The 23,365-nt window shown below is 40.1% G+C and overlaps 2 protein-coding genes across 4 annotated transcripts in view; both read right to left on the minus strand.

Annotated features, from left to right (window-relative positions):
* LOC142152878 (protocadherin gamma-B4-like) overlaps positions 1 to 13,101 on the minus strand; it is a 50,071-nt gene extending 36,970 nt beyond the window's left edge. The window contains exon 1 of one of the 3 annotated variants that reach the window (XM_075209937.1): positions 12,705 to 13,101. In XM_075209937.1, the coding sequence (XP_075066038.1) occupies positions 12,705 to 12,899 (195 nt within the window). In that variant the 5' untranslated portion in view covers positions 12,900 to 13,101. The other 2 variants (XM_075209936.1, XM_075209938.1) reach the window with 2 other exon arrangements.
* The window catches only part of LOC142152881 (protein diaphanous homolog 1-like), a 418,442-nt gene that overhangs the window by 268,642 nt on the left and 126,435 nt on the right, over positions 1 to 23,365 (minus strand). The gene's annotated exons all lie outside the window — the stretch shown is intronic.

A 23,365-nucleotide genomic window follows, 5' to 3' on the forward strand; every position in this document is an offset into this window, starting at 1 on the left:
TATAGCCATTTGTAGTGTATGTCAAGCCACAGTCAGTCGAGGGAAGGACCTTAACCATCTTGGAACCTTGTCTATGTTTCGCCATTTAATGAGAGTTCGTGGCAAAGTGTTGGGAAAAGCTGAAAGTTCTTCCCAAAAAATTACAAGCACTCCATCATTAGCTAAGACCCTCCGCTCACCGACATCCCGACGGCTACAAAATACACCCACCACACCATCCTCATCAATATCCTCAGTAGCGCTCGGAGTTAGCCCGGCATTCCACTTAAGGCTGGATGACTCCTGCACTATTATTGATTCCTCTGAAGAAAGCGTTAGTCCCACTACCGCTGCTGTTGCTGCTGCTGGGGGTGAATCATCATCCCAGAGGCAGGTCAAGAAAATGAGCAGTCCTACATTTCAGCAATTAACTGTGAAACAATCATTTGCGAGGGGAAGCAAATATGGCAGCAGTCACCCAGTCGCCAAGTGAATCACAGACGCCATGGCTGCAATGTTAGTGTTAGATCTGCGTCCAATCTCCACAATAAACGCAGCTGGTTTTTACAGTTAATTGAGGTTTTGTGTTCGTGTTACAGAATTCCATCGCGACACCATTTCTCCCGTAAAGCAATTCCACAACTATACCAAAAAGTGTGTAAAAATGTAGAGATTGCACTAAAAAATGCCATTCTGCCCACTGTACACTTAACCACAGATATGTGGACAAGTGGAAGTGGGCAAACCAGAGACTATATGACTGTGACAGCCCACTGGGTTGGTCATTCACCTTCACCAGCAGGAACAGCAGCAGCATGTACACCACTACGTAACATTTGTCACAGGCAGGCCACTCTTTGTATCACCGGCTTCACTAACAGGCATACAGCTGACAATTTGTTACGCAAACTGAGAGATGTGATTGATGCATGGCTTATACCACTTGGACTCTCCCCAGGGTATGTCATTTCTGATAACGCCAACAATATAGTGCGAGCATTACAGCTGGGTGATTTCCAACACATTCCCTGTTTTGCTCACACCATCAACTTGGTGGTGCAGAGCATCCTACGAAATAACCGTGAGGTGCAGGAGATGCTTTCAGTGGCCGTAAAATTTCAGGCCATTTCAGGCATTCAGCCACAGCATGTAGGAGATTACAGCAGCTCCAAGAGCAGTTTAACTTGCCCTGCCACCAACTTAAGCAAGAGGTGGTAACTAGGTGGAATTCCACCCTGTATATGCTTCAGAGGATGGAGGAACAGCGCAAAGCCATCCAAGCATATTGCACAAGCCATGACATTGGGAAAGGAGGGGGGATGTATTTCACTCTTGCACAGTGGGGAATCCTTTCAGTGCTGTGCAAGGTGCTGAAACCATTTGAAGTTGTGATGTGTGAGGTGAGTGCAGACTCTGCTAGTTTGAGCCAAGTCATTCCTTTAATTAGACTATTGGAAAAGCAGCTTGAGAAAATGAAGGAGGAGCTGAAAGCAAGCAATTCAGCAAAGTATGTTGGCCTTGTCGATCAAGTACTTAATTCGCCTTACAATGATCCTCGAGTTATTAAGATCTTGAACTCGGATCAGTACGTTTTGGCCACTGTGCTTGACCCAAGGTTTAAAACCTACATTGAGTCTTTACTTGTAAATGAGCGAGATGTGAACTTTTGCAAGGAGCTATTGCTCAGCAAGTTGGCCGCTGAACTGGGCCTCGGCTTGAAGACGTGTTCTCCTTCACTTTCTCAAGCTGCTGCTGCTCGTAAAAAATTAAATTTCCCAAAAAGAAGCATTGAAGACGCAGGGGGCAGACCAAAACAATTTAACATCTAGGCTGGTTTGAAGGATTTTTCAAAAAAATGTGTCACTTTGCCCATAACCCCATCCAATACGAGTATAAACATGCAAAGGATGGTGGAGGATTACTTTCAAGAGGTAGTTGATATGGAAATGTCAGACAGTCCCTTTCCTTACTGGGAAGAAAAGCAGACCATTTGCAAACCCATGTACAAACTTGCTTTGCAATACTTAAGCTGCTCACCCTCCAGTGTGTACTCTGAACGAGTGTTCAGCACAGCAGGGAACTTAGTCAGTGATCGCCAGAAACCAAACTGGCTTTGTCCATTTAAATTAATATTGTACAGTCTATAACGGCTGAATTTTTTTGTATTTTCGACAAGTGGAGGGGGGCCTAGAGAGCCAGAAACCAAACTGACTTTGTCCATTTCAATTAATATTGTACAGTCTATAACGGCTGAATTTTTTTGTATTTTCGACAAAGTGGAGGGGGGCCTATAGAGCCAGAAACCAAACTGGCTTTGTCCATTTCAATTAATATTGTACAGTCTATAACGGCTGAATTTTTTTGTTTTTTAAACAAGTGGAGGGGGACCTATAGAGGCAGAAACCAAACTGCTTTTGTCCATTTTAATTAATATTGTACAGTCTATAACGGCTGAATTTTTTGGTATTTTCGACAAGTGGAGGGGGGCCTATAGAGACAGAAAGCAAACTGCCTTTTTCCATTTCTTTACATATTTAACTATAAGTGTAGGGTGTAATATACATCCAAAGACGATGGCTGCATTGCCAATATGCATAGATGGAGAGGAAGACAATCTGTTTTGTGTGTAGAATAAATGAAGGCCTACCTACCAGGAATTAAACTGTTTTTTGGATGATTTATTACCTCTACAATTAGATTACTTATCTATGAAACAGTTGGAGCACTAAATTGGGTTATTTTAGGCCCAAAAACATTGATTTTCCAACAAAATAGCAAAACAAAACCAAACAAAACCAAAACACGCAATGGCGGTTTTGCAAAACCAAAACACGATGGTAATCCAGATCCAAAACCGAATCCAAAACCAAAACACGGGGGTCAGTGACCATCTCTACTGTAAATAGTCCTCCAGTGCAGAGATCTTGCAGAAGGTATGAGGCCCTGAGTGGAAAGGAAAACTTTTTTTTTTTTGAGTAACTCTATATAATACTTAAAATTTAAACCTGATATTATCATGATTAGGGTCAAGGCCAGTACTGGGTTCTCTGGCGCCCCCCCTGTCCAGGATTGGCATATGCGCTGTGAAGCCCCATTTTGAACTTAACTGTGCATGCACACAAGAGATACCACAGTGCACGTGCCTCTCCCCATACCCCTGCACTTGGTCTGACGTGGTAAGCACCCTCCTGACCCGCTTACTGTCCTTATCATGTTCCGTCTACCCTGACTAGGGTAAAAGGCTATACTTCCAACTTGATAATAATAACTGGCATGTTACAAATCGAGAGGTCTCTACAAGAGCAGCCTGGTTTGCTCACAATCTAGCGGCTAGAGTGTACATCAAGTCACAGTGGCTTTCCACTGATTGGCTAGAGTCTAGCCAATCAGTGGAAAGCCACTGTGGGCTAGATTTACTAAGCTGCGGGTTTGAAAAAGTGGGGATGTTGCCTATAGCAACCAATCAGATTCTAGCTTTCATTTATTTAGTACATTCTACAAAATGACAGCTAGAATCTGATTGGTTGCTATAGCCAACATCCCCACTTTTTCAAACCCGCAGCTTAGTAAATCTAGCCCTGTGACTTGATACTTGCAGAGTGGCCCTTTCCTGTCACTCACTGCTAGTACAGCAGACTATTTGATAGTACTTGTTATTTTATTTTTAGTTTAGTCATGGATTACTGATGGATTACTTCAGGAAGATAGATAAGAAGATCCTTTTGGATATAGGAGAGCAATACTGATGGTAAAGAGGGAATGAGTCAATGTTTATAGTTAAAAAAAAAAAAATCACTTGTTTTTTATTGTTGCGTTAGTATATTGAACTACTGGGCCCAGCAGTACCTGCTTACAGGACATTATAATGCATTTTAAATTTTTGAAAATCTACATGATCTGTAATATGCATTTCACAGGTTCCACATATTATATCTGAACAAGGAAATTGAGTGTGGAGGTTCTTCAGATATGCGTGGGAATTTAGTCTGACTAATAATGTTGAGACTTTTTATCTTTTTAGTTGTATGAAAGCTGCCAAAGTAAGATATGGCTACAAACGCCCATGTAAGGATACAAATGCATAATACAATAATCTTCTAATCATACCTGCCATCACAAATAGCTCTAATACATGTAAAACACAAAATTGCTTTAATAAATGTGTAAACTCCTGTAGATTTCTACGTATCTTTTTTAGTAATGTCATAAATGGTTAGTAAATAAGTAATGTACTGACCTATTATAAGGAATACCATTCCTTCATTAGTGAGTTTTATGCTCACTTTAAAAACTATATTACCTCTTGCTTTCATGGTCACATAATTCCTTGGAACCGAAAAATTGTCATTTTATCACATGTATATCATTTATAACCACTGTGAATAATAATGTGAGACTTGCCTTATTGTCTATATCTAATCTGACAGTACTGATCTTAGAACACTAAGTTCTATAGTAGTGTTATTGTCCTTTATAATGTCAAATAACCTGGATATGACTGCAGAAGAATCCCTGTGTCTTCTATACCCATGGAAATAGTGCTATAAAAAGTACATGAGGGGTGAACATGAAAACAAGAAAGTGTTTCCTTTATAATACATTGATGCACTGACGGTGATACATACTTGTTTGGTTTGTTATTACATGCCACTACTTATAAGACTGACCACAAGTGGACAGAATAATAAACCTTATCAGCACTCTTGGACATACTTGCCAACTCTCCCTGAATGTCAGGGAGACTCCCAGAAATACGGGTGATCTCCCTCACTCCCGGCAGAGTCTGGCATTCTCCCTGATGCTGAGCCAGTACAAGACGTGGTTGGCTTCCCCATCTGTGGCATGATGACACAGTTCAGAAATTGTGTCCTATGTCCATGTATTGATGCCTATGGAGGTGGCCATTTTCATGGAGACCAAGATAAATCAAAGACTGACAGGTAAGACAGCATGACTTCAGTAATGGAGACAGAAATGTAAAAGACACTTCAGTCTCTAAAGATTCATTAGCTGCTATTCTTTAATGCATAGTTGTCTACTCTCCCAGAATGTCCGGGAGACTCCCGCATTTCTGGGAGACCACCCGGGCTCCCAGGAGAGCATGGCAACCTCCCGGCTCTCGCCCCGCAATAGATAAGTGGTGGGGGGCATCATCTTAGCCCCGTCCCCTGCTGTAATTGGCCAAATTTGTGATAAATTTAGGGGGCGGTGCCAAAATGATGTGATTCATCAATCCCCACCCCTGCACGCCCACCTGTCCCGGGATCTCCCTGAAGCCAACGAAGAAAAGTTGGCAAATATGCTCTTGGATGAATCATAGAAACCATGAGAAAGAAGCAGAATGTGCATTGCATAGTATAAGACCATGTACATACAGGGGCGGACTGGCCATCTGGCACTTCTGGCATTTGCCAGAAGGGCCGATGGTCAGTTGGGCCGGTCCGTTCCCCTGCGCAGCGATCATGTGAGCATTTGTATACTCACATGATCGCGTCCAGGGCAGTCAGAGTCGTACAGCCTGTCACTGACAGGCTTCCTGGTGGCTGGCTCCTCCCCAGGAACCAGCCACCAGAGGAAATGTGTCGCGCGCAGCGCTACATGTCCTGGCCGGGTCCTGCAGCTGTCAGAGGAGCGGACAGCAGAAAAAGGCAGACGACAGCGGAAACGAGTAGAGACATGCAGGTGAGTACAATAAAGGGGGGGAGGAGGATTGTACATAGAAAATGGGGAGAAGTGAAAGGATGCCACGGTGGGGGAAATAAGAGACAAGACAGTATGCCACTGGGGGGGGGGATAATAAGAAACAGTATGTCACTGGGGGGGGAGGGAATAAGAGACATGACAGTATGTCACTCGGGGAGGGGGGGGGGGAATAATAAGAAACAGTATGTCACTGGGGGGGGAAATGAGACACAAGACAGTATGCCACTTGGGGGGGGGGGTAATAAGAAACAGTATGCCACTGGGGGGGGGAATAAGAGACATGACAGTATGCCACTGGGGGGGGGGGATAAGAGACATGACAGTATGCCACTCGGGGAAGGGGGGAATAATAAGAAACAGTATGCCACTGGGGGGGGAAATAAGAGACAAATATCATTTGGGCGTACTATTGTACGAACTGGGGCACTATTGTGGCATAATATGTTTTGGGGGCTATTAATTGAAAGTGGGGCTGTTTGGGAAAAAAATAACGTCTATTTTTAAATGTGAATAGGAATTATTTAATGACAGTGATGGTTGTGGGAAATAGGTATATTTCTTAAACGTAAATGCGATTTAATTTATTGTTGGGGTTGTTTGGAGGGAGGTATATAGGTTTATTAAACGTGAATGCTAGTATTTTAATGTTTAGTCTGGAGGGAGGCCTAATTATAAAACATGGGTTGCATTGATTAAACACCGGGGGGTAAATGTGTCATACCCCGGTTTTCTCAACTCGCGGGAGATCGGCATCTTCGCAGCTTAAATTTAAAGCGGCGCTGCCTTGTAAAGGGAAACCTCCCTTTACAAGGCAGCGCCGCTTTAAATTTAAGCTGCGAAGACTACGATCTCCCGCGAGTTGAGAAAACCGGGGTATGATACATTTACCCCCAGGGCTGGTTGGAGGTTTCTAAATTACATGTACCCATTTTTTTTTTCAAAATAGGGCCTCCAGCATTCGAGGATCCAGACAAGCAGCTACTAAAGACACCAGCAGCCACAGGTGGTGAAAGTGACAAGAACACTGGTGGGGAATTCCCAAATTTTGGTGACTGTCTCGTTTAGTGAGATTTGGTCCGACTACAAGGACAGTTGGGAGGTAAGTCCCACTTCGCACTGTACTGCTTGTGAAGGCAAAGCTGCGTGCAACTAACAGTATTGCACACAGTATTGCCTGTGTATTTGTCTAACATTTTGTCTAATATGATAACCATGTTACATAATAGGGACCCCCTGTCTTAAATACCCCGTGCCCACCGAGCGTTAATCCAGCTCTGGTTAGGAGGAATGAGCGGATAGCTGCTCCCAGTCCCTGGACAGGACACAGCCTGCAGAGCAAGCCGAGGAGCTCTAAGTCTCACAAGATGTGGTAATCTCGTGAGACTAAGAGCTTCCCTGCTCACTCTATGCTGATGGATGTCAGCAGCACCAGAAGCATAGATAAGTACAGTGGGCTGGGGGTGTCATAATGTGTCTGGGGAGATGGCGTGATGTGGATGGGAGGGTGTGATAAATGTAATGTTTTATTATAATGTATGTATCAATGCCCCATGTTGGCCACACCCACACCACAATGTGGCCACGCCCTTTTCGGCGCCGCCGCTGTGCGGCGGCACACAATTTCTTTCCTACTGGGCCTCAGGTGGGCCTGTGTAATTTAAATGCCAGGGCTGATTCTTAGTCCCAGTCCGGCCCTGTGTACATATATGTGTAAAGCTAAAGGAGTGAGTAAATACTGACGGTGGGCACCTCTATCCTTGCACAAGGCGGCTCATCAGGCGTAATGGTTAATGCCAAAACTCGAGGTAATATAAAGTATACTATAAAGTAATATAAAATATATAACGCAAAGTAAAATGTACAGAGTATCCACACTGCTTTTTTTTCCAATGATAAATGTTTATCTGTAAACTTGAAACATGTATTTTACATATTGCATTCTCCCAGTAAAGAGCAGTGAACCTACCTTGCCTCTCGAGCGATGCTTCATTTAAATATGGAGAAGGGAAAAGGACAATGAGAGCTGGATCTACATCCAGTGTTGGTATCAACCCAAAGCCTGATACGTAATATCATGGAAATAGGACTATTTATTCACAGTTTCACTCATAAGTACAGACTTAAACTATGACAATCAAACCCTTCGGTCTTTCTCTGCTTTACAGAGAGGTGATGCTGTAAACAATATATGGTAAACTATTTTCCTTTCTTTGGCATGAGATGTTAGATTAGATCACAGATGTACACATGAAATAGAATGAGAACATGTGTGAAGGCTTATTAATGAAATATAGTTTAAACATTTAAACACCAAGGGCTAGATTTACTAAGCTGCGGGTTTGAAAAAGTGGGGATGTTGCCTATAGCAACCAATCAGATTCTAGCTTTCATTTATTTAGTACTTTCTACAAAATGACAGCTAGAATCTGATTGGTTGTTATAGGCAACATCCCCACTTTTTCAAACCCGCAGCTTAGTAAATCTAGCCCCAAGACCCTCTTTGTGATCCATTAAATATTTGCCCAATAATTTAATATAACTGTGTAAAAGGGTGGAGGGATCTTTAAAAGAAGGACCTGAGTTTATATCGCACATTTTTTCCAGATGGACAGATGCTATATATGTCAATTAAAGTCCACTTATGTTATATATCCACATTGGAGGCAGCCATTTTTTGGGCTGAACCAATATCCTTGACACTTCTATTAAACCTAAACCAGTGAAACTATGGACTGTAGTGTCAGGAAAGTCTCACTGATAGGTTGCATTCCATGAACATTGGTACAGTCTGTAAAATGGCTGCCTGCACTGTGTAGCTGAGGATGTTGACAGTATAGTATATAACAGTTCATTTATTTTCACCAGATTTAGAAGAGAAAAGTTTGGTACCATCATCACAAAACATTGCAGCATTATTAAAAATAAGTATAAACAGGATGAGAAAAACAATGATCCACACACTCATTTGACACAAAGAAAATGTGAAAATGCTTTATTATGAATGTAAAAAATGTATTGCACAAAAATGATTTTTGTTTTTTTTGGTATGACAAAAATGTTAAAATAATAATTTCATGAATCATGACATTTCTTACCCCGTCATGTGGTCTTCAAAAGATGCTTGTATGTTAATCTCGACTCACTAAAAAAAACTTTATAAACAAGTCTGTGTCTGTGAAAACAGACTGATACTTATGTCAGTGTATTTCAGAACGCCTTGTTGATTACATTGTAATTATGGCGTTTTTGTTTTTTTTGCTGGTGTGTATTCCTCAACGTCTCTCTGTCTGTTCCGATACAGTACCAACTTTTATAAGGCATTCTAAAAAAAGTGCAGCAAGTTTATAAATAGATGATCAGTCAGTCGGCTGTTTAGTCATGATCCAAAACCCGACAATATCTGGTGGACTTTCATCCTTCTTAGTTGCAAAGGGTTTCTTAAGTAATATATTCCAGATTGACAATCCGCCGTGAAAGGCTAATTCTAGATCACATCTTGGCAAGTATCATTGTCCGCAGGCAACATTTCTAGCAGTCGGGCTTGCAAAAATGACTACGGGCTGAGAAATACAATTGCATGGACAATTCCTGGGACTGAGCTAACTAAGAATAGCTATCATGTATGATTGTTTATTGACACTAGTACTCTATGTGTACAAGCTTTATGGGGGTGACAGGATAAAAATAATCTATTGCTTCTTGTAGAATTAGAATGTAATAGAGAATGTTATGATTTTTTTCTCAAAACCGGTTTAATAATGTGAATCTTTTGCAGTGATTGTCCAAACTGACTAAATGAGTAGGTATCTATATATATACGTATGATTTAGTGAACATTATAGAACATATTTGTGAATTTTATTGTCTGTGGAACAAATGAATAGTTAAGTGATTGTTTTTTTTCACTATACTAAATGCACTGTTAGTTGTGTAAACTTCCTTGATTTCTTCACAATTTGATGTTTTTAATTTGTGACTTTGGGCCTGGTCATCTCTGTGCTTCTATTAAATTGAAAACTCTGCATTTCCCAAAAGATGACTGAGATTATACTACAGTCATAGTTAATGCGCCCCCCCAAAGTCTGTTTCCTTATTCTTGTTTCAGGCACTTTCATACTAAAGCAAAATAGTTGGAATCCTTTCAAAGTTTTGGCTTAAAAACAGGAATGGCATATTATATCTTATATATTACCAAGATGTCTATGTGATGCTGCGCCCTTATCAAAAATATTAACTTGATTAAAACACCACATACATTCTCCATATACCCACCATATACTGTAGCTAATTTATTGTAGTCATACATTTTTCCTGACTAAGATGCTTATGAAATACAATGTTATTTTGTAGTACTGCATATAAGCTGCACTTCACCTACAGATTTAGTTATTACAAAATAAAAATATTTAGGCCTTGTTCTCTACTGACAGAATTATGTTGCCATCAAAATGAATATACTGTAATCTAACTGCCTGTTCTACTGATTAATAAAGATTTAGGACAAATACTAGTAGCTTCCCATTTTAACTGTAGAGTATTCCGCTAATCTTTAATCAGATAAAATATGCCTCTTCCCATCAAAAGCGAACGTAGTAATGTTTTCTTCTCGGAATGTGAACAGTATGGCATAATGACCTGTGATGATAGAAATGGGCTGTAAATATGTTCACCACACTGCTCACAGATGCCATGAAAGATGAAATATAGAAAATTTAATGACATTCATCTTGCTTGACTTTGGTTTCAAGTAATGGCAAATACTGGGAGCTCACCTCATTGGAAGCAATGGAGAAGTTAGGATCTGGAACCAGTATCCCCGGGGAAGAGGAGCTAGCAGTGACATGAGGTGGTCTCATAAACATAAACTCACTAATATCTGAGACTGGGGAGAAACATGTCCTGACCCTTCGATTAGATGGGATATTTCCAGCACAATCCACTCGAACCCCTATTATAGTGTTACAAAGGCTGGGGTGAAGCTGAAAAGTTCCATGGAGTTTTGATCCTGTTACCACACCTTTCTTTTGACTTTGCCGGCAACAGAGGGGGAAATTCTTGTTCTCGCATTTGTGAATTTTAATTCCAAGAGCTGCCAAACCAATTAATGAGATGACAGAGATCACAATTAAACAGACAATCAGATACAGAGTGAGACTAGAAATATTCCTTTTTTTAGAATGGTCTTTAACGCCCTGAGAAACTTCTAAATCTTTGTCTTCAAGGGTCATCATGACTGTAACTGAGGTGGACAAACAAGGTTCTCCAGAATCTTTTACCAACAGAAGGAGCTCATGTAGATTTGGATCAACATCTTGAATTGCACGTTTAGTTTTTATTTCCCCAGTTCTCATAACAATGCTGAACAGAGTAGGATCTGTTGCTTCAAGTAAGTTGTAGGAAAGCCAAGCATTTCGACCCGAGTCATGGTCTACTGCAGATATCTTGCTTACCATAACATTTGGCCCAGTGGACCGTGGAATCTTGCACTGGGCAACTGAATTGGCTCCAACTAAAGGAAAAACAACTGCTGGATAGTTGTCATTTTGATCTAAAACAAAAACATGTACAACAGTCTTATTTTTAAGGGGTGGAGAACCAGCATCGGAAACTTCTATCTGGAACTGGAAGTAGTTAATTCTTTCATAATCAAGAGGAAACTTAAGGTAGACCTGTCCATTTTCCGAATTGATGTATATATGAGATGAACTAGTGTAGTCTTCTTTAGGGTTTTGTAAAATGGAATAAGAGAGACGTGAATTTTGGTCCAAGTCTGGGTCCGTAGCAGAGACAGTACAAAGTAACTCACCAGCTTTATTATTCTCTTCCACAAAGACTTCGTAAACTGGTTCAACAAACTGAGGTGTGTTGTCATTCACATCAGAGACGCCAACTGATATAACTTTTACTGTGGAAAGAGGAGGATTACCCATATCCTTTGCAGTAATAGTTATATGGTATTCAGAAACACTTTCACGGTCTAAATTATCACTTGTAATCAAAGAAAATTGTTGCTCAAAATCTTCCCTGACTGTGAATGGGAGATTTTTGTCTACTTGGCATTGTACCTTTCCATTGTCACCATGATCTTTGTCTTTTATAGTTATCACAGCAACTACTGTCCCAGCTGGTGAGTCTTCTGGAACGGAACTAGAAAACGCACTTATAGTCATCTCAGGCGTATTGTCATTTACGTCAATAATATGGACAATTACACTGCAATGTTCTTCCATAATAGGGCTACCTTTATCTCTAGCTTCAATATCAATCTCATAAACTGAAATCTCTTCAAAATCTAAATTTCCGAGTACACGGATTTCGCCACTTTCTGAATTAAGTTGAAAAATATTGCTTAAGGCTTCCGAGTTGTGGCTGCTAAAAAAGTATTCAATCTCTCCATTAGGCCCTTCATCTAAATCTGTGGCATTAAGTTTTATGACTAGAGAGTTTTTGGGGGCATTTTCCTTTAGCTGGACATTATAAGAAGGTTGATCAAATGCTGGGTGATTATCATTGGCATCAAGGACAATTATAGTGATCTGCATGGTGCTAGACCTACATGGTACCCCACCATCCTCAGCTTTCAGCACCAGATGGTGGACAGCTGTCTGTTCCCTATCTAGAGCCTTTTCTAGAACTAACTCTGGAAATTTACTACCATCAGTACGCTTTTTCACAATGAGAGCAAAATTTTCACTTGAGCTAAGGAGGTATTCCTGCAAAGCATTAGAGCCTATATCTGGATCCTGTGCATTTGGAATAAGAAACCTAGCACCAGGGGATGCCAACTCGTTTATTTTTAAAGTCAGATCCTCACTCTGGAATCGGGGTGAATTATCATTTATGTCTAATATCTCAACCTCAATTCTATACACTTCTACTGGATTCTCTATAGCAAATTTTAGATTTAAGATACATGTAACACTCTGTCCACAAAGCAGCTCTCTGTCTATTCTGTCATTCACCAATATGGCTCCATTGTTTACATTTACAGAGAAATATTGGGAATCAGAATCGGAAAGTACCTGGAGATTAGCAGCTACTAGTTTTGCCACATCTGTTCCAAGATCCTTAGCGATATTCCCAACAATTTCTCCCCTGTTCAGCTCCTCAGGGATAGAGTATCGGAACTGTGCATATGTAAGGTTTACAAGCAGCCACAAAGGAAAGAGATGCAGTATTCCTACTTGCAAAACACGGTAACCTGCTGGATGAATCATTGCAGAAAAGCCTGATATGAAAAGCTGTCCCTTCTTTTTTCCCCCTCAGCACATCTTGAATACGGAGCAGTTAATCCTTTGGAAAAAAAGGGATGCAGTCGAGGATGTTTTGTAATTTTTTTTCCATCAGACAGAGAGGCTAAGGTAAAATCTAGCTGGCAACAGAAAGGAAACGAAGGAGGAGCGAACACATAGCAGCCATTGAATTGTATGCAGCACTGCATTGGCTCCAGATATGTTTTAGTGTATCCAATCACCGACTAGAAAAATATTTTCTACGTATTAAAATAAGTTACAGACGTTCCAGGAAAGCAAATTCAAATCTTACTGCTACTTATTGAAAATGCGAGAAGGCGCAATTATATTTTGCAGAACGATAAAACAAATTCTATGAAATTCACGTTGGAATGACCCGTGCTGTAACACTTTCCTTGCCAAAATGAGACTCCGATTTGAGACAGGAGATTGGATGGTGTTAAATGAGTTGGAACAAATGCTACCGACATTGATTGAAACCAATCTGTACTATGTTTTAAATATAATATTGACAATCAAGCAGTACATAGATACATGCTTTGGACAAAGAATCTGCAGTTACGGCCAGAGACAGGAATGAGGAATGGAATGAGGGGGTTTCATAATTTATAATGTGTTTTGGAAACAGAAAAAAAACATTACTCCCACAACACAATCTGCTGTTCTAGCACAGAGAGCTAATTAATATCACATTGTAATAAATTAGCAAGTGACAGTTGTAACAGTTTTTTCTGAGATTACTAAACATCCGATCTTAACTTGCTTCCAACAGTTTGACACCAAAAATATGCAAGGAATAAACAAATCATACATAGCATTGTAATTATAATAATGCAGCATGATGTTGATCATTGAAATGCATTTGGCAGCTATTTAGAACACACTTCCTGTGAAATAGGGTTTTTATTATTTTTTGCTTTTGTTAATTATTAAAACTTTTCTTATTTTTAAGCATGATCACAAATTAACCATAGTAGCTGTTACCAATAGATGCTTCTGTATGCAATTATAAAGTTTCAAAGGTGATATTAAAAAATATATATTTCTCCACCCAGCACATTCTACAGAAAAAAAATACTTAAACTACAAAGTTTGTATATAATTAAGGTTTTTAAAGGGATCTATATGAAATGATGCAGAATAACAGTCTAGTACCTATAGAAAACACAAATACTTGCCATCTTAAATCTTGTATGAAGCTTATGGAGTGCATTGTCTTAATAATATAATCCATAAAAAACATCCAGCCAGTACAAACAGCCCAATGCACACGGTTTGCTGAGTAAAATCCTGGTATTGTATTATCAAGCCGACTGAATCTTTTACTGTTCTTCTCAAACAGCAACTGTGTTTCACTGCTGTAGAGTAGCTTCTTTGATAGTGTGAATGGCAAGAAAAGAGAGGAGGGGAGGGATCCAGCCATTCACTGCAAGAGGGGGGAAGGAAACAAAGAGAGAATTGGTCACAATACCCCCTACCCTCCACCTGTCAGTTTTGTACAGTCCTGTCAGACAACACAAATTTAAGTCAGTCTTTCTGAATGAGCTCATGAAGAGGTCACATGAATCATAGCAATTTAATGAAAGAAAACAAAGATGCAGTATTAGACATTGAATGTAATACTAGCACATTTTCTTTGTTCCATCTATCATCATCATCATCACCATTTATTTATATAGCGCCACAAATTCTGCAGCACTGTACAGAGAACTCATTCACATCTTTCCCTGCCCCATTGGAGCTTACAGTCTAAATTCTCTAACATACACACACACAAACAGACAGAGAGAGAGACTAGGGTCAATTTGTTAGCAGCCAATTAACCTACTAGTATGTTTTTGGAGTGTGGGAGGAAACTGGAGTACCCGAAGGAAACCCACGCAAACACGGGCAGAACATACAAACTACAAACAGATAAGGCCATGGTCGGGAATTTAACTAATGACTCCAGTGCTGTGAGGCAGAAGTGCTAACCACTTAGTCACTGTGCTGCCCACCATCTTACAATGATACAAACCTTCAATATAGATTTCGATAAATGCCCTTATCTGTGTGGAGTTTGTATGTTCTCCCCATGTTTGCATGGGTTTCCTCAGGTGCTCCGGTTTCCTCCCACACTCCAAAACATACTACTAGGTTTATTGTCTGCTATTAAATTGCCCTTAGTCCCTCTCTGTCTCTGTGTGTGTATGTTAGGGAATTTAGACTGTAAGCTCCAATGCGGCAGGGACTAATGTGAGTGAGTTCTCTGTACAGCGCTGCGGAATTAGTGACGCTATATAAATAGATAATGATGATGATAAATGCTCTTTGTAAACGAGGTGACAGAGTAAATTATAGGGTCTGGGTGGTGGAGAGTGATGCGAGAAGGTTGGAGGAGGGCTGAGAGATGAACAAAGTTTGGAAAGAAAGTGGTGTGTTCATAAATTCACAGAAGGGTGTGTAAAAGACAGTAATACACAGAAAGAGGCAGTGTGGGTTTGTGTACCAACAAAACAATATGTAAGAGATAGCTTTTTTTTACTACCACTTTTTAACATGCTATTTTCAAGCTGCTACAAAAGCGTATAATAGACGTACACCTGTGCATGCATACACTCCATGATAGCATAGAGATGGCTTTACAGCATTACTAGTTAATGCAAAAGTTACATTACCCAAGTCGTACACAATATAGTGTAATGAAGTGTCATTTACGCAAGAGAAAATAGTGTCTTGCGAGTAATCGGGGCCGGACTGGCCATCTGGCAGTTCTGGCATTTGCCAGAAGGACCGAATGCTAGATGGGCTGGTCCGGCTGCCCGCAGCTCTTCCTACTCAGAGCGCCACCCATCAAGCAGAGCGGAGCTTGAAGGGCATTTTCATAGTCGTGCGGTAGCGCGATGACGTTGCTGACGTCATGACGCTGCGCGTGACGTCACTCGCAACCGCGTAGTGGTTAGGAGGAGCTGGGTACAGAAGCGCATGGAGCCGTAGGCTGTGAGTGACAAGAATAAAAAGCAGGCAGCCAGCAAGCAGGTAGTTCAATTGTACTGTGATATGTCATACAAAGGGGGCGTCTGGCTGATTAAAAATAATTACAGTGCATTTCTTTTTTTTTTTTTTTTATAGTCTGTATCTGAGAAATGCTTTTTCCACCATATTATTACAAGGATTGTATTAAATAGTAAATTGGATTTTTTTAGGTGTGGACTTATTAACTCTTACACTGCCTACCATCCACATACTATTTGGTGGAGAGCAGCTGTGACACTCTATAAATTATTATTTTAAGAAGGTCATTTTAATATGTCAAAATGGAAGTTTTCTTTTATGGTAGATGCATAGGGTGTTTTATGTTTATACTATATTTTTATTATTATTTAGAAATAAAATAATTTTTAATTGTATTTTTGGTAAGTGATATATTTCTTTTTTGTGTCGTTTTCTGGTCTGTGCTAGGCACTTGACAAGGTACTATTTTACAGCTGCGGCTCTATATATATATATATATATATATATATATATATATATATATATATATATAATTTTATTATGCTTGTTTGTTTTATTTTGGAAATAAGCCCCGCTAGAGTATTCTGTCCTTTCCTTTCTTATTCACTTGCAAAGAGAGAAAATATAGTTTTAAGTAATTACAAAGGGTGTTTTTTCTTTGATGTCATTCCTTTGGGAAATATCGGTACAGTAGTTAAAAGCCTGTTACCATGACGGTAAAAAATAATATAAAGATAATATAACAGGGGCAGACCTGATTTCACCGAATTAGACTTTACCCTTGTGGCACCATTGAATGAATAGTTTGTCAGATGGCTGCTCAGCCACAAAATGCTTAGCGTGGCAAAATTCACAAATACTGTTCATGTGACCACAGTTATGAGCAATAATGTTTGTTTAATTAAAGTTACCGACATCAAAAATGGTGTGGCATCTTGTTCACCTACTTTGTAGGCGTTGACGTCATATTATCTCTGTCCTGTTAGCACTTTGACTGTTTTCTCTGTTACGGCAATTTGCTGAGGAGTCAGATTTGCATGGCAATGACGAACACGTGTTGTCTTTGGTCATAAGTTACAGTTTGTCACAGGCTTTATCCTGCTCCACCTCACCTTCATCACAAAAGAGTCATTTATTAACGTTGTACCCATTTTTTTGTGTGCATTTAAATGTGTGGAGCAGTGTTACATATATATATATATATATATATATATATATATATATATATATATATACAAAATACATTATAGTCTTGTGCATTTTCACGGTGCTCCAGGTGATTTGCACAAGAAGGGAATTGATCAGGGTGGGCAGAAGACAAAGTGTAATACATAAATTTGTGCTGATGCTTCATGTTAAATTACACCAGTAACGCCACTTCGGCATGCAACAATATTGTGCATGGAGCCCACAGCAGGTGGTCCTGTCTGTTTTATATGCCAGGGCTGATTTTTAGTCCCAGTCCGGCCCTGGCGAGTATTATTAATAAATGTGAATGTTGCACTTTTCCAATAAAATGTAATGAAATACAACCCCAAGTTTGTGTGTTGCTTCAAAAACCCAATGGGAACATTCTTTTCTGCAGTAGTCTAAAAATTAATCCAAATAGACAGCTGTGACTTGATATAATATAGCTGCAACATTAATGAATTAAGTACCATCAGCTTAAGGGGTCATTAAAGCTAGCAGAGGCTAGCAGTGGCTATATAGTGCTGCTGGTATCATCATCATCATCATCATCATCATCACATATCTTTACACCAGCAGTATATCCAAAAAATAAACACCTCCCAAGAAACATATCTGGGGAGGCATCCAAGTGCTACAGATATATATACACACCCCTCCTGTACCCAAGTTACATTTACCCACCCCATTTTCATCTCCCAGGGGCTGCAAGACAAAGATACACACATCTAGATACAAATTAATTTTTACACATTTGCAGTATGGAGATGCATATATATATATATATATATATACTCCATAAACATTGCTGTACATCCAAATATGAATGAGGCCTTATATGAATATGTACAGTCATGGCCAAAAGTTTTGAGAATGACACAAATATTGGTTTTCACAAACTTTGTTGCTTCAGTGTTTTTATACCTTTTTGTCAGATGTTGCTGTGGTATACTAAAGTAATATTACAAGCATTTCTTATGTGTCAAAGGCTTTTATTGACAATTACATTAGGTTTATGCAAAGAGTCAATATTTGCAGTGTTGACCCTTCCTTTTGAAGACCTCTGCAATTCGCCCTGGCATGCTGTCAATCAACTTCTGGGCCACATATTGACTGATGGCCGCCCATTCTTGCCTAATCAATGCTTGGAGTTTGTCAGAATTTGTGGGTTTTTGATTGTCCATCCGCCTCTTGAGGATTGACCACAATCTCAATGAGATTGTGGTCACAATCCACAATTGTGGACTCACAATTTTGCCTAAGAACACAGCAATGAATAAAGGAGGGTTTACAAAACATCCTCCAAGAGCAACTTCTCCCAACCATCCAAGAACAGTTTGGTGATGAACAATGCCTTTTCCAGCATGATGGAGCACCTTGCCATAAGGCAAAAGTGATAACTAAGTGGCTTGGGGATCAAAACATCAACATTTTGGGTCCATGGCCAGGAAACTCCCCAGACCTTAATCCCATGGGGACCAAGTAACTTTGAGAAGCTCAGAGCTGGATTTGGACGTGGCGGCGTGCGCTTGATTTTGGCATAGCCCTACTGTGAATTCACTACGGCAAAACACCCCTTCCCCGCCCAGTTCATAATAAGTGTCGCTTGCGCTCAAAGGCACACGGACCAGGACTGCGTTCATGGACATTTCTACCGATTCTTGGCATGCGCAGAATGATTTTGCATACGATGCGCTCAAAATCTACAGATATGTGCCTTGATGAATCAGGTCCTGTGTGTGGCTGAGGAACCAATGTCAGACAAGACTGCGGCCCTGGAGAATCACCAATTCAGATATCAAAGGGTGGCCAATCTTTACTTTCAATGTCCCATGTTCTCCTATTTTTGTGTGTGTGAAAATGAGTTTGCCTTCCAAGCTTTTCAGATGAATTGGAATCATTTCTTGGCTGTACAAAATAGCAAGTCAGCTTCTTATTGTAATAGAGAATAATCTCATTGAGAGCAAGTTTTTTTTCCCGTCAACATAATGCTATGTATAAACATGGCCAAGTATACAAATCGAACAACTATATTTGCATCTTTGTTTAGCCTCTTCTCTGACATAAAGGCACGGGTAGTATTTATTTATCTTCAGGATGCATTTTAACATTCTTTGATCCCTTATCCATAAAAGTGACATCTCCACTGTATCATGAAAGAAAAAACATCTTCCCCACAATATCTATAGCATATTGATGGTTTATGTGATATAAATTCTTTGGAGTCATGTACACACACTGAAAAGTTTTATACCCTAATGCATAGAAGAAACTGCACTTTACTAACCCAGTCCTTTACTAACTCAATTAAAGACGTTCACACATTTTTAATCTGAAATGGACTGTTGTACAACAGCTCCTATGTTATGGACTTTCTAATTCAACATATATTTATCATCATCATCATTATTTATATAGTGCCAGACAGAGAGGTAAGAGGGCCCTGCTTGCAAGCAGAGTAGCTCAGCAGTGGAAGAGCGGTTTGCAAGGAAAATCAATCTTGCCACCACATGCAAAATATATTGTAGGGTTGAGAGTCTGATCCAGGGAAGACCAGTATGGATGGTATTGCAATAGTCAATGTGGGTGATGATTAGTGAACAAATTTAATTTTTTGTGGTGTGTTGTGTGAAATATGTGCATCGTCTGAAAATGATGTTGATATAGATTATATGTGGAGAACAAAGAGAAAAAGGATAGTTCCAAGTCAAAGATCACACCTAGGCACTGAACTTGTGGGGTAGGATTTATTGTCATGTTGTCAACAGAGATAGAAATGACAGGTTGGTCACTTCTTTTGGCTGGTGGGAATATTGTTGGCGAGAGGACATCCAAGATGAGGTGGCAGAAAGACAGTCAGTAATGTGGGCTCACACAGATGGTGAGAGATGAGGAGAAGATAGATAAATTTGGATATCATCCACATAGAGATGATACTGAAATCCAGAGGAACTTATTAGTTTTCCAAGAGTAGTGGTATAGAATGTGAAGAGCAGAGGACCAAGGACTTAGCCTTGAGGTACTACAACTGATAAAGGAAACGGAGAGGAGGTGAATCCAGAGAAACTAACACTGAAAGAGCTAATAGATAGGAGAGGGCAGTGTCCTGAAGACCTAGGGATTGAATGCAGCAGAGAGATCTAGAAATTAGAAGTGAGTAATGGCCTTTAGTTTTAGGAGTGATTAATTCATTGACATTCCTTTGTCATTGCATTCTCAGTGGAGTATTGGGAATGAAAGCCTGACTGAAGAGGGTCCGATAGTTTGTGAAAGGAAAGAAAGCATGTGAGGTGAGTGTAGTCAATTCTCTTAAGAAGCTTGGAGGGGCACGGGAGCTGACAGATGGGAAGGTAATTTGAGAGATTTTGGATCAGAATTTTGTTTTTTCCAAATAGGAGTAATCATTGCGTGCTTGAATAATGACTGAAAGATACCAGTATGTTAAAGATTCCCAGTGTGAATTCCAAGGAGAGTTAAGTTATTATACTTGAACCAAAAGTGTCTTTATTATAAGCAGAGTTTACACAAAAACCATAGTTCATAGAAGCAACGGGTTCAAGACAGCAGCAATAACAGGTATAATGGATAAATGCAAAGTCCTAGATGACCATGTTTAGCAGATGAAGTAGGATACACTGAATATCAGACAGAAATGGTAAAGTGAAGATTCAGGTTACCAGGTTTAGCAGATGAAGTGCAGACACAAGGTGACTGAATTACCAGGTTAGCCAGGAGGCACGAGGCACTGGATGATCCACGGAAGAGTCAGGCAAAATGATGCCACGGGGGCGGTGGGTTTCAGCATATATTTTGACTGCGATTGGCATGCGTCTCTTTTGCCAGGAGAGTGGGTTGCTGCAGGTTGGATATCCTCGCTTCCAAGAGAAGCAAATTGTGTTTTGGTGTGATAACTAAGGTGTGGTACAGGCCATTAACAAGCAGAGTGCATCCTCTCTTCCCATTATCGGCCTGGTGGTTAGTTTTACATTGCCTGCAATTTTATGTTTGTTTCTGGGCTCTGCGCTTTTCGGGAGTTGACAATGTGTTTGCCGACACTCTGTCCCGTGGGTGCTGGGATAGGTTTAGGGCCCTTGCGCCTCATGCGTCCCTCAGTGGCACGCCTTGCAATGTCTGCTTCCTTAGAGGGTATTTGATTTTTTGCCAAATTGTAGCCAAGTTGATGTGTCTGAGTTTGGTCATCATTAAGACATTGAAAGGGTGGTCACACACACAGCCTGTCTGGCCGGATCAGAGATGACCCATTAGTCCAGCTATGCTGAAGTCCTGCTTTGCTGTTAAAGACATTACTACTGATGTTATGTTGTTATTTGGTGTTTTCAGGTTTAGTGAAATAATTGGCCTACTCCAAGTTGACTCCATCTTCTGGAATGCTTGCCAAACACATGGGTAGCGCAGGGTGCTCATGATTGGTTCACTGTTATTCTCAAACGAACATTAAAGCAGCTGGGGTTTCATTCTCTTACGCTTTTCTTACTTTTCTTTTTCTGGTTTCTGGTGATACAGCGCTTCTATTGCTTGCTGTGTTTGGATGCAAGGGCGTGAAGGGATTTTACCTAATTTTTCCTTGGATATGGGAGCCTGATTGGCTATTGGCTTCTGAGTTTTTTTTATGGTTTTTACCTTCCTTTGTGTTATCTGTTCTTCTTTCTCTTCCTGATTTTCAGCGCTCCTTTTATCTCGTGTCCTCTTGTTCTCCACTCCAGCCGCTTGTGTTGATTTACTACTTACCAGGTTGTGATGTTTGGGCATTACAGGTCATCGGAGACCACTGGAAATCTGGACGATTGGACATTCTTTTGTGGAATTGGGACTGCTTTTCATCAGCTGGTGGCGAACACTTTTACCCTTCCTGGGCTGGTGGTTGTGGTTTGGTTGGGGCAGGGGGTTCTGCGTTGGTCTGGTTTTTCGGCTATTTTTTATAAGGCAGTGGCTAGTAGGGGTGGCCCTCATTGTGTTGAGCTTCATTTGGGAGGTAATGATTTTGGCCATGGTATTTTGATTAGTCTGATCTTAAAGCAGATCTGACCGTTGTGGTTTCCTGGTGGCCTTATCTAGTCATATGCTTGTCTAAAATTATTCCTTGGCAAGTTTGGAGGAATTTTGCTGATGTTAGAGTGGTGAAAAAGATGCGGAGCAAGATGTATTCAGTTGTTTACTGGTTTGTGCGGCCCATTGGTGGTATGTGGATTGAGCACCCTATGATTAAACTCCACCTTCCGCATCTTTATAGCCCGATGAAGTTCACTTGACATTTTTATTGAGCACATTGTTTAGTGCATTTTTTAGTTAGAGGAGGTTTTGTAGGTCAGTACGGTGGCAGGACTTGGTCCCTTACAGCACCTGTCATGCCAGAAAGCATTAGAGGCCAATACTTCATGGGCGCATGTTTGTTATGTTATTTAGCTGAAGTGTCTGCCTTCCTTTGAAGTGCCAGGATTTAGTTTCGATTAGAGGCACCACCCTTGGGGTGGGTTTGTTGGTAGCATTCCTTCAGCCCAGAAGAGATGCGGGTACTCTAAGGCTTGGGTTTTATAGATACCCAGTTGTTGTAAGGGTGCACCCTGGGAGGAAAATGTCCCTCATTAGGTTTATAACGAGAGGCTTAATGACCCTCATGATGATATGATGGGGATTGGTTCTAACTGAGCTGTTTATGCTTTCTTCTCTAACGTATGTTCTTCTCTAACGTATGTTCTTCTCCACCGTATGTTCTTCTCTAACGTATGTTCTTCTCTAACGTATGTTCTTCTCCACCGTATGTTCTTCTCTAACGTATGTTCTTCTCTAACGTATGTTCTTCTCTAACGTATGTTCTTCTCCACCGTATGTTTTTCTCATTTTAATAAACTTGATGTTTAATTTTGCCAAACTCTGGTTTCTGTGTCCTCTATTCAATTATAATGTTTTGGTTATAATTTTGTAGAGACATGTCATGGTAGAACATCAACTGTTAAGCATTTTACTGAGTCCCAACCACAACTGTACACAAATTCTGATATAACAGGAAACCTATTGGTGGATTGCCAATAATTTTTATATAAAGTAATATTTAGTAATATTGTATATTAATTATAAACCAATCAAATAATTTAAATGTATAAAACTACCGAGAAAATAGACTGTAAGGTTTTTACTTATTAAGAATGAGTGGAAGCATACAGACCTTGGCCACTGCCTGAGAATAAATATATATACATTCATCTTATAACTCTTCGTTATTGTGCCTT

Source organism: Mixophyes fleayi, chromosome 4 (genome assembly GCF_038048845.1).
Source record: "Mixophyes fleayi isolate aMixFle1 chromosome 4, aMixFle1.hap1, whole genome shotgun sequence".
Lineage (NCBI taxonomy): Eukaryota > Metazoa > Chordata > Amphibia > Anura > Limnodynastidae > Mixophyes > Mixophyes fleayi.